The sequence below is a fragment of the Microcaecilia unicolor genome, chromosome 2, assembly GCF_901765095.1.
Source record: "Microcaecilia unicolor chromosome 2, aMicUni1.1, whole genome shotgun sequence".
Taxonomy (NCBI): Eukaryota; Metazoa; Chordata; class Amphibia; order Gymnophiona; family Siphonopidae; genus Microcaecilia; species Microcaecilia unicolor.
This window is the reverse complement of record NC_044032.1, coordinates 404,631,709-404,642,792: the sequence shown is the minus strand read 5'-3', so window position 1 is coordinate 404,642,792 and position 11,084 is coordinate 404,631,709. Positions and strand designations below refer to the sequence as shown.

The 11,084-nt window shown below is 42.5% G+C and overlaps 1 protein-coding gene across 1 annotated transcript in view; it reads left to right on the top strand.

The window, feature by feature from the left end:
- The first annotated feature begins 660 nt into the window (after positions 1-660).
- Positions 661-11,084, top strand: part of AMBN (ameloblastin) — a 74,890-nt gene continuing 64,466 nt past the window's right edge. Inside the window, exon 1 of the mRNA XM_030192144.1 lies at positions 661-1,400. Coding sequence (XP_030048004.1) covers positions 661-1,400 — 740 coding nt within the window. The remainder of the gene's footprint in view (positions 1,401-11,084) is intronic.

Genomic DNA, 11,084 nt, shown 5'->3' with positions numbered 1-11,084 from the left:
CTCTGGACCACCCTCCCGCTGAAGTCTGGCTACGCCCCTGGCCTGAACCCAAACAAAACAGAGATTCTTTGGGTATGTAACACAAGTGGACAAATATATTACTTCAAAACACCTTTTGGGAAGTATGAACTCCCCCTAAAATCACAGATCATGAATCTTGGGTTGCTGCTAGACTCATAATCACTCAGATTCAAAAAACCTTTAAAAAAATTGTCTCTATCTCCCATATTGAAAAGACGAGTCTAACCACAGTGGTCCATGCCATGATAACATTACAACTGGATTACTGTAATACCTTGTACAGTAGCCAAACCAAAAAGAGTTTGCATCAGCTCCAACTAATTCAGAATGCTGCAGCATGACTGATAAAAGGCTGCAAGTGAAGTGACCACATCACACCCTTACTGCAAAAACTACACTGGCTACAAATACCTTACAAGGCTAAATTTAAAACTCTATGTTTGAAAAAGAAGAGGCAGACAACGCACCTGCCCGGCGGTGCAATCTATGCCATCTCTTGGAACTTTGGATCGCTTCATGGTGCCGAACACGATTTCGGGAGCGTTGTCTTCGCTGCCGGCGAATATGGAGAGAGGTCTCTCATTTTCGCGGCTTGAAGCCGAAACATCATGGAGCCCCGAAGAGCGTAATCCTCCCCCGATGCCGGCGGGAACCCCGGAAGCAACTCAGGAGACTCAGGACGCTCGAACGTCAATGGGGTCTCCTGGCACGGGCGCTGCTACGGGATTACAGACGCCGATGGACCCCGCGATTGTAATAGCGGGTGAACTAGGGGAGAGTGTCTCTGAAGAAAACCTGGCGACGGGGGCAAGCCAACTACTGAAGAATCCAACTGCAGGCTTACCAAGTAAGTCCTTATTACCCCAAAAACCAAAGGAGATAACTTTAGAGTCAATTTGGGAAGCTCTAGTTTGTCTAGAAGCTTCTTTTGGTTTGAAACTCACATTTGTTAATCAACAGATTGAATCCTTGTCTGGAAAATTACCCTCTTTGGACCAAAAAATGGAAACTTTGAGTAAAGATAATGAAAATAATTCCAAAGCTATACAAAGTTGCCAACAGCTGCAAGTTAACCTGATTAAGGAAAATTTATACCTACAAAATAAGCTTGAAATGCTTGAAAATTACCAACGCTCAAATACTCTTAGACTGTTAAATTTTCCAAAGCAGCTGTCTATTTCACCTCTTATTACTTTTAAAAAATATCTCACAGAAGTATTGAAAGTACCCGAACAGTCATATCCTCCTATTTCAAAGATATTTTTTGTAACGTCTTTTTTGAAGAGAGATTCCGAGCAAGCAGATAGAGTAATTCCCCCAGTAGAAACTGGGGATGTAAATCTGACACAAATGATAGAAGATGATATGGTGGGTCTTACGTCAGCAACACTCAAAGTTACATTTATTCTACAACCTGATAGAGACTGGATACTAAAGCAATATTTTTTGCACAGAGAACAGAATTTCCTAGGTTATAATATAAGAATGTACCCAGATGTCTCAAAGGTAACGCAGAAGAAAAGACAGGATTTTCTCAAACTTCGCCCAAAAGCATTGCAATTGGGAGCATTGTTTTGGTTAAACTTTCCATGCAAATGTGTTATAAAGTTAAATTCTGTTAAATATATATTTTATGATTCTAAACAATTGAGCTCTTTTTTGGACTCTAAGTTAGCTGGCTTACCCATTTCGCTACCGGGACCTGTAATAACTTCTACGCCGTAAAGTTTTATACTCGGACCTTCTGCTCAGCCACCTTTTTCTTAGTTGTTATTATTATAATTTTCCTGATGTATAGTGTAGTAATGCCTCCATATTGTGGACTAAAGATGAGAAATAGATCATGATTTTTGTTTAATCTAGATTGCTCTAAGAATTTCCTTTATGTTATGAATGACTAATAGTCATCTTTGCTGATTTCAAGAATTGTACTTGAACTAAAATGTGAAAAGTGATAAATAAAATAATAAAAAAAAACAAAAAACTCTATGTTTGATTTTCAAGGTCTTCATACAAATGGGCCAGAGTACTTAAAGAATAAGTTAGCCCTTTATACACCTTTGAGACCTCTAAGGTTCTCAAGGAGCATCACTATCTGCACCCTCATCGAAAGAAATTGTACAATGTGATACCCGCCAGCGAGCCTTCTCAGGAGTAGCCCCCATGCTCTTGAGTTTACCCCCAGAGGGACTACATCTAAATCGAGACTACCTCTACTTCAGGAAATAGTTGAAAGCCTGGCTCTTCTCCCAAGCCTTTAAATCTTATGGTGATTGACTATACACCACTCTGCACCTGGGCTAGCTTGCTACACACACTGTACCTTAGACCAGTTCATCATATCTTGTTTAACTGTACAAAGGATTTGCCTTGAGTTTAGTCACCCATCAATTTATCCCAGCTGACTCTGTACCACCCATCTTATCTCATCTATATATCTGCATTTGGTCCCTTGGCTACATGGTTAGAATCATATCTATGTTATTTGAATGTTCTAATGCATGCATATTAGGTGTATCATTAATATTATGCTGGCATTGCATTATATCTCTGTTATTTGAATTTCAGTTCTGTTAAAATGTGTATATTTTTTATCCTGTTTCATGGTAGCCCTATTATTAGGTTTTAATTAGCTGTTTTCAAGTTTACCTCATTATTGTATTTATGTTTATCCCCCCCCCCCCCCCCCCGTTTACTAAGCCACACTAGTAAATGGGCTGTGTCAGCATTAGTGCACAGCAGTTAGTAAACAGGGGGCTATATTTGATCATTTTTACTATTGTAATGCTGTTAACAAAATTGTAAGTTTTAATGTTAAACTGTACCTGCTGTACACTGCCTTGAGTGAATCTCTTCATAATCTTGAGTAAATCTCTTCAATACCATCTCTACGCTGAAGACTCCCAGATCTACCTCTCTACCCCCGAAATCTCAACCAGCATCCAGACCAATGTATCAGCCTGCCTATCTGATATCGCTGCCTGGATGTCTCAACGTCATTTGAAACTTAACATGGCCAAAACCGAGCTTCTCATCTTTCCCCCTAAACCCACCTCTCCTCTCCCCCCTTTCTCTATTTCTTTGGATGGCACTCTTATTCTCCCCGTCTCATCAGCTCGTAACCTTGGGGTCATCTTCGACTCCTCTCTCTCCTTCTCTGCTCACATTCAGCAGATTGCCAAAACATGTCATTTCTTTTTCTATAACATCAGCAAAATCCGTCCCTTCCTCTCTGAGCACTCTACCAGAACCCTTATCCACACTCTTATCACCTCTCGCCTAGATTATTGCAACCTGCTTCTCACCAGCCTCCCACTTAGCCATCGCTCTCCTCTTCAATCAGTCCAAAACTCTGCTGCATGACTCATTTTCCGCCAGAGTCGCTATGCTCACATTAGCCCTCTCCTCAAGTCACTTCACTGGCTCCCTATCCGTTTCCGCATTCAATTCAAACTTCTCTCATTCGCTCTACCACTCCCCAGTACCTCTCCACTCTTGTCTCCCCCTACGCCCCCCCTCGGGTACTCTGTTCTGTGGATAAATCTCTCTTGTCTGTCCCCTTCTCCTTTACTGCTAATTCCAGACTCCGTTCCTTTTATCTCTCTGCACCTCACGCCTGGAATAGACTTCCCGAGCCTGTACGTCTAGCCCCGTCTTTGGGAGTTTTCAAATCCAGGCTAAAAGCCCACCTCTTTAAAGCTGCCTTTGACTCCTAACCACTACTCACTTGCCTGTACCCTTTTATCCCCACTTATTTAATTCCCTTACCTCTTAGTTATTGTTCTGTCTGTTTGCCTGTCCTATTTAGATTGTAAGCTCTTTGAGCAGGGACTGTCTTTTCATGTATGGTGTACAGCGCTGTGTATGCCTTGTAGCGCTATAGAAGTGATAAGTAGTAGTAGTAAATCCTAGTAAATAAAAAAACACTACACAGCCAAGTGTGGCTATTAGATAAGTGAATAATTACTTTATGACTGCTTATTTTCACAGCAGAAATATTTTTTGCTAGTTTTGCTGATGGCTTTTTCAGCAAAAGAATTGTTCACAGCAAATAAATAAATACAATTGATTTTTTAGTTAGGACAAAAGAGCAAGAAGTATATTTCCTCCTCCATTACCAATTTGTCAGGTTCAGCAATACCACTGTTAAGCAAATTTCATTTGTTCTATAGGGTCAAATTCTAAATGTTCATAATTGTGGCAGCTGATGCTTGCTAACCATGGTATTTTGTCTGCTACCCTGAAATTATGTGGTTAGAATTCTGGCCCTTTTCAGACAGAAACTGTCGGAATCTTGCTATAATTAGCAGGTGTTGATGTGTAGTAATATTGTCACCCATAGTTACAGACCAATGTAATATTCTCAAATGGTCATGACGGTTGACTGAAGATTTCATAATCAAAGGAGAGCTCTAATGAGACAGCTGAAGCTATTTAGACACATTTTGAGGCAAGAGAAAAGTTATAATTCAGTATTTATTTAAACAGTTCTGAGGTAAAATGGTATATTATTGGGCATGCTCCAGGATCTTATTTCTTGAAATCCTCCTCTCACATTTTCAGATTACCAATAACATTAAGTTATCCAGAACCTGATAGCAAGGCATTAACATACCTGACATAGGTAGCTTGTCATAGTGAGTCTCCACTTTCTTGCTGATAACCAAGACCCCTGATAACCCTGGACTGATCACTCTTTGTAAATTGAACAGGATCAACCCCAGGATGGATCCCTGAGACATGCCAATACTCACCTTCTTTCTTTTGAGCAAATTCCATTTACTACCACCCTCTATTAGTCAGACAATGTCTAATCCAGTTTGCCAACTTGGATGACATCCTCAAGTCAATCAGTTTATTTATGAGCCTCCTATGAGGAACAGTGTCAAAGGCTTTGTGGAAATCTAAGTAGGCCACCTCCAGTGTATGCCCTTTCTCCAGTTCTTTTGTCATCAAGTCAAAGAATCAATCAGATTTTTTGACACGATCTGTATTTGATAAAGTTGGGCATCTAACTGCATCGAAAAGTGTCACTTTTGCATACAAGTGTCCCAATTGCTATTCTATAATAGTGTGTGTAAATTGCATAGCATATAACTGTAAGGGGCATACACATGGGGGAACAAGAGAGGGACTTTGATGTTTCTTCCACTTAGACATGCAGCTTATAGCAGGGGGAAGCCCAAGGCAATGTGCCGCCTGAGGCAAGGGCTGAGATAGCACACCCCCCCCCCCCCCCAGTCATGGTCTGGCATCTCCCCCTTCTTTTTTCAGCCCCCCCTTCTCCGAGCATACCCGTGTTTTTGAAAAAACGGCAGCAGCAGTGATTCCAATTGGCTGCCCTGCCACCAGCACTGGCCTCTTCACTCTATTGCAGCCTGCCTCTGAGGAAACAGGAAGTTATGTCAGAGGCGGGCTGCAGTAGAGAGAAGGTGCTGGTGCCGGCGGCAGGGCAGCCAATGGGAATCACTGCTGACAACGATTTTTAATAAACAAAGGTAGACTTGAGGAATGGGATTGAAGAAGGAACAGGGGAGATGTCAGACCATGGCCAGTGTGGGGGGATATGCTGCTCCAGGAAGAGAGCCGCCTGAGGCCCCTGCCTCAGGTGGCCTAATGGTAGGGCTGCCACTGGCTTATAGAATACTATAAGTTGCCCCTATTGCTTGATGCATTTGGGCATGCCCATTTACAACTCCATTGACCTGACATAAAGGAGCATGCCTCCATTTAGATGCACTGATGAAGGTTTGTGCTAGAATCCTATGACAGAACATGGGTGGCCATTGCTGTTGTAGAATAGATGCTCCCTGTGCTGCATTGGGGTGCCTACATCTAGGCATCCCTTTATAGAATTGCCACCTTATTGCCTTGGATCTTGTAGCTCATTGGATTGTAGAAAGTTGACTATCCTTTCCTTCAGTAGAGTCTCCCTTACAGGCAGGGGCGTAGCTATGGGTGGGCCTGGGTGGGCCCAGGCCCACCCAATTTCAGCCCAGGCCCGCCCGCCCACCCAAGCGCACACAGTCACACACAACTGCAGCAGCAGCAGCCTAGCGTGACGGCAGAGACGGCACCCGTGGTGCTCTGGCAGCTGATCTCTCCTCTCCAGGCTCTGATTTCAGGCCCGCCCACCACCCAAGTGCACACACACAGCCTAGCATACGTCGCGGTCACAGGCACCCGTGCTCAGGCTCAGACATCATCATCAGATTCAGCCCACCTACCTTCGGGCTTAGAGAGAGGCAGAGTGCGTCGTGGTTGTTATCCACACATCCATCCTACATGGTAGCGGTATGACCCGGACGTAGCTGTGCACGGCAGCATGCTCTCAGCCTCGCTCTCGCTCTGCTTGGCTCCGTCCGCTCACTTGTGGCATCTGAGGGAGGGTAGGCTAAAAAAATAGCTGCACATGGCCACATGCACGCACGCAGGGTTGTGCGAGTCTCAGCCTGCCCTGCCCTCCCTGGAAACATGGGAATTAGGAAAGAAAGGTCTTGGTCTTCGAATTGAGAAGAGATCATTCGAGAATCGGACTCGAGTTCCTGTCTCGGCCCCAGGTAACTTTACTGCCAGTGCCAAGCAGCAGCAGCTGCCAGCCCAGCAGCCCAGCAGCAGGTAATAAAATTGTAAATGCTTTTGGGGGGGTTTTTTACATCATAATTTTATCATCATGTAATTTTTTTTTAAATTAAGCTAGCTGGGGCCTGATGGGCACTATTAAAATTTATTGTTGTGGAATTTCTGGGTGGGGTAAGCACTTCACTGCCTAGGGCAAAAAATGTATACATTTAATGATTAAAATATACCTTTTTTTGCCCTGCAGTGAAGAGCTCACCCCCACCCAGAAGCCCACCACCATGACATGCCAGCATTTTGATTACTCTTTTATTATCAAAATGATGGTTGTGGTCTGGTAGTGGGCTTCTGGATGGGGGGGGGGTAGACATTTCACTGCCAGTGCCTAGGGCAATGAGGAGCCCATCCCCACCCAAAAATTTCCCAACAATAAATTTTAATAGTGCCAAGCTAGCTTAATTTTAAAAAAGTTGTCTTTCTCTCATTTTGGTGGGTTTTGGGTGGGGATGGTCTCTGCAGTGCCTAGTTTAAAATTAAAAAAAAAAAAAAAGTGTAGGCACCGGCAGTTTTCTCTGGGTGGACCGGTGCGTGCAGAGGTAGGCATGAAAAAAAAGTCTTTTTTTATTTAATTCCATAGGGGGTGGGTAGGGAGTAGGACAGGTTGATACTGGGCTACAGGGATGGATGGGGGGGGGGGGGGGGGTAAGGTAGAGAAGGGAAGGGCTGATGCTGAGCTACGGGGATGGATAGAGAGTATTGAAGGGAAAAGCTGATGCCAGGCTGCTGGGATGGATGGGGTAGGGTAGGGAAGGTCTTTATGTTTTTGTAATATGTTTTAAAATTAATGTGTGTTGAATTGTGATCTGTTTAGAATTGCAGAGATAATGTGGCATAAAAATTTAGAAAATAAATCAATAAATTTATAATTTTTGGTCCTTTATTCTGTAATTGATGAGGGTTGGTCTGTGGTCTGCATGTGACCATGAGCAGATGAGAGTTTCTGCTGGCATGTGGTTTGTATGGGGATCTATGAGTCTGACTTGTATGGCTTTTCCAATGGGATGTGTATTGCTGTTGTGTATATTCACTGCTGCCTTTTTAAAGGTACTGTTTTTGGAACTGGTGTTATGGTTTGCAATATAGGCTCTAAGAAGCCTCTTTGCAGGATCACAAAGTACTTGGCAACAAATGGATTTTGTGTTGCTATTATTGAGGTGCTACTACAATTTGAATACATTGTTCCAGGATTGTGGTGGTGCTAAGCTTTAGTAAAAGGGCAACTTTATTATGCTTCTGCTACCTATGTTGTTGGATGTATTATTATTATTATTTGTTACATTTGTATCCCACATTTTCCCACTTTTTTGCAGGCTCAATGTGGCTTACATGTAACCGTTAATGGCGTTAACCGATTCCGGTCTGAACAAATACATGGTATGAATGAATACAAAGTGATACTGTGGTAGAATGAGGTGCATCTATGTATGGTAGGTACAATTGGGGGAACTTAGAGAAGGAAGGGGGGAAGAAGAGTCAGGTAATGTCTGTTACGGTCTTTGGTTACATTGTGTTGCAAGTGTCCAGGTATTTTTATGTTGGGTCAGAGGGGTATGCTCTGCTGAACATGTCTGTCTTTAGTGCTTTCCAAAAATTTAGCTGGTCAAGTGCAGTTTTTCACTGCTTTTCGCAATGCGTTCCATAGTTGTGCGTTTAGGTGGTGGTTTATATTGATGCAGGGCAGCTGTTGGGCAGAATACTTAGAAATCCATCATCAAGTGCATTCTAAGGCAATATTTTGTAGTATCCCAAGAAACACTACTCATGTCTCTCTCTCTCTCTACATATATATCTATCTATCTATATCTAGCTAGCTAGCTAGCTAGATAGATAGATAGTGCCCACCCATATTAGCTCTGGGCCCACCCAAAATGTCAGGTCTGGCTACGCCACTGCTCCCTTACCCTCCCCACCATCAAAGCAAGGTTCACCCATCTATAGTTTCTAAAGAGAGCACATCTGCCTTTCTCCAATCCTGTGACACTTGTCCAGTCTTCAAGGATCTAATAAACACATCTATTAGGGGGCCTGCAAAAATCTCTCTAAGCTCTGTCAGTATCCTAAAATATATCTCAAGCTGTCCCGTGGCTTTGTCTATATTTCCAAATTGTTCATAAATACTTTCTTCTGTGAATGGTGTAGTAAAGCCATCCCTGTATATATCTGTCAATCCTTCAGAGACCTTTTCTGGGTTTTTCTTCCATGAAAGTCGAACTGAAGTCATTGTTGAACAATTCCACTTTTTCCTCATCTCTATGTAGACATTGGCCCTCAGTATCTTTGAGTCTTGTAATTCTACCTCTGGCCTTCCTCCTTTCGCACCTATTTTTCTTCATAAAATAGGTTTGTGTTTGCTGCCTTAAACTAGGTGCCCAGTTAACCATGGGTAATTTTTATAAGAAGGCCACCTGGTTTTAGGCAGCAATAATGCATGTAAATGCTGGTATTCTAGCCTTCTTTGTGCATAAGTGAACACATACATGTGTAATATTCTGTAAGTAAATGCCTAGATGCAATGGCATGTACATTGCAGGTGGGCATTCACATGGGTAGAGATTGGACAGGGTGTGGGCAAGGTACATTTTACTCAAGCAGATTATGAAATCTTATAATCTACTCGCAGTCTTTTGCAATCTAAGCGCATTTACATCCCCTTCACACCTTGAATAGAGGAACATTTCGGGTGCCTACTTTTCTGTGTAGAGTACGCTTCAAATAGGCGCTTTCCTGATGTCACTTTATCGAACTGCCCCCATGTTGTCATGCAATTTTGTAAATGCCATTTTCTGGATGTAAAACAGGCTTTATACACAGAAATGGTCATATAATATTAACCTGGTATATCTGCCATGTGAAAATGCTCCTCCCTCAATGCAATTAAAAATACGCTGCTAATTCTAGCCACACTAAGAAGAGGTGATGCTGGGAGGTGTTAGGTCAGCGGAGGAAAAGTACATTCATAAAGCACACTTGATTTTCCAGCCAATTCTACCACACAGAGAGTAGGGGCAGGTGACTCAATGCACTTTGTACTCAGAGCAAATTTCAATGCAAAAGTAAGGGGAGATTTTTGCTTTGAAAATTGGTGAAAAGTTTGTGGGCAGAAATTACCAAAGGGTTTTGCCCCAGTGTAGTCAGAAAGTTTGGAATGGAGCACTTGACAGTATTACACTAGCTGTTGGAGCCTGAAACTGTTCATGTGTTCAAATTTCTCAAAGACAGTAAAAATTACTGCTTAAAGTGCAGTAAATGGTGGCACCACAGACCATTCTGAACCACCACACTTCAGCTACTGATTATATGTATCTCAGATATTGTACAGTCAGTGTTACAAGCTTATTATTAGCACTATCCAATCCAGCAGGTAAGCGGAGCTAGAAGAATTAAGGAGGCAATTTTGTTTGAGATCTGTGTATGTATATGGGGGTGCAGGTTATGTTGAGGCTATTGAGCTCCTGTGATTCATACATAAGGGAAGTGCACTCCCTTCCCCCCCCCCCCCCAAGTAATCCACAACATCCAAGGGGGAACCCCTCTTCCTCTAATCAGTCAGCTCACTAACTGAAGATTTTTGTCACTACCACCTGACATTAGAAAGAGTTCTACACCTCTGTTGTATGCAGTTCAACACTAAAGAAATAGGGAAAAATATGTTTTCTTTTGTACAAAGAAAAATACAAAGACATTAGAGATGCACATTTCCCAAAGCCGACATACTCCAATTAAAATAAACGTAAGAATATAAGTATTGCCATACTAGGACAGACCAAAGGTCCATCAAGCCCAGTGTCCTGTTTCCAACAGTGGCCAATCCTGGTCACAAACAAGATCCCAGAACAGTAAAGCAGATTTTATGCTGCTTATCCTAGAAATAAGCTGTGGATTTTCCCGTCCATCTTAATAATGACTTGTGGACTTTTCTTTTAGGAAAGTAGCCAAACCTTTTTAAACCCTGCTAAACTGCTTTTACAAAAAAAATAATAATAATAAACTGTGTTTTTCTACCTTTGTTGATTGGATATTTTTCCAGTCATATTGGTCCCAGCCTGTCTTTTCTGCTTTCCTCTGTCTGTCTTCTCATGACTCTTTCCAGGGCCTGCTGTCCATTTGCCATTTCTTCTTTCTCCTCCTACCTTCTTCTATTCTTCCCCTAAATTGTTTTGGCCCCTTTAACAATTTCTTCCATTTCTTTCTTTTCTGACTCTCTATTCACTCAGATTTCACTCATTCTTCTCACCTTCCAGTCCTTCAACTTTCACCTCTCACCTATCTACCAGCTTTCTACAGTAATTCTCTCACCTTCTTCCTAGTCCACCTTCTCACTCTTCCCATTTCCCCAGTCCTCTCATTCCCTGCCTCTTGCTCATTCCCTGTCTATTGCTTATTCCCAAGCCTCTTATTTCTTTATATCTTTCATCAGCTCCCCC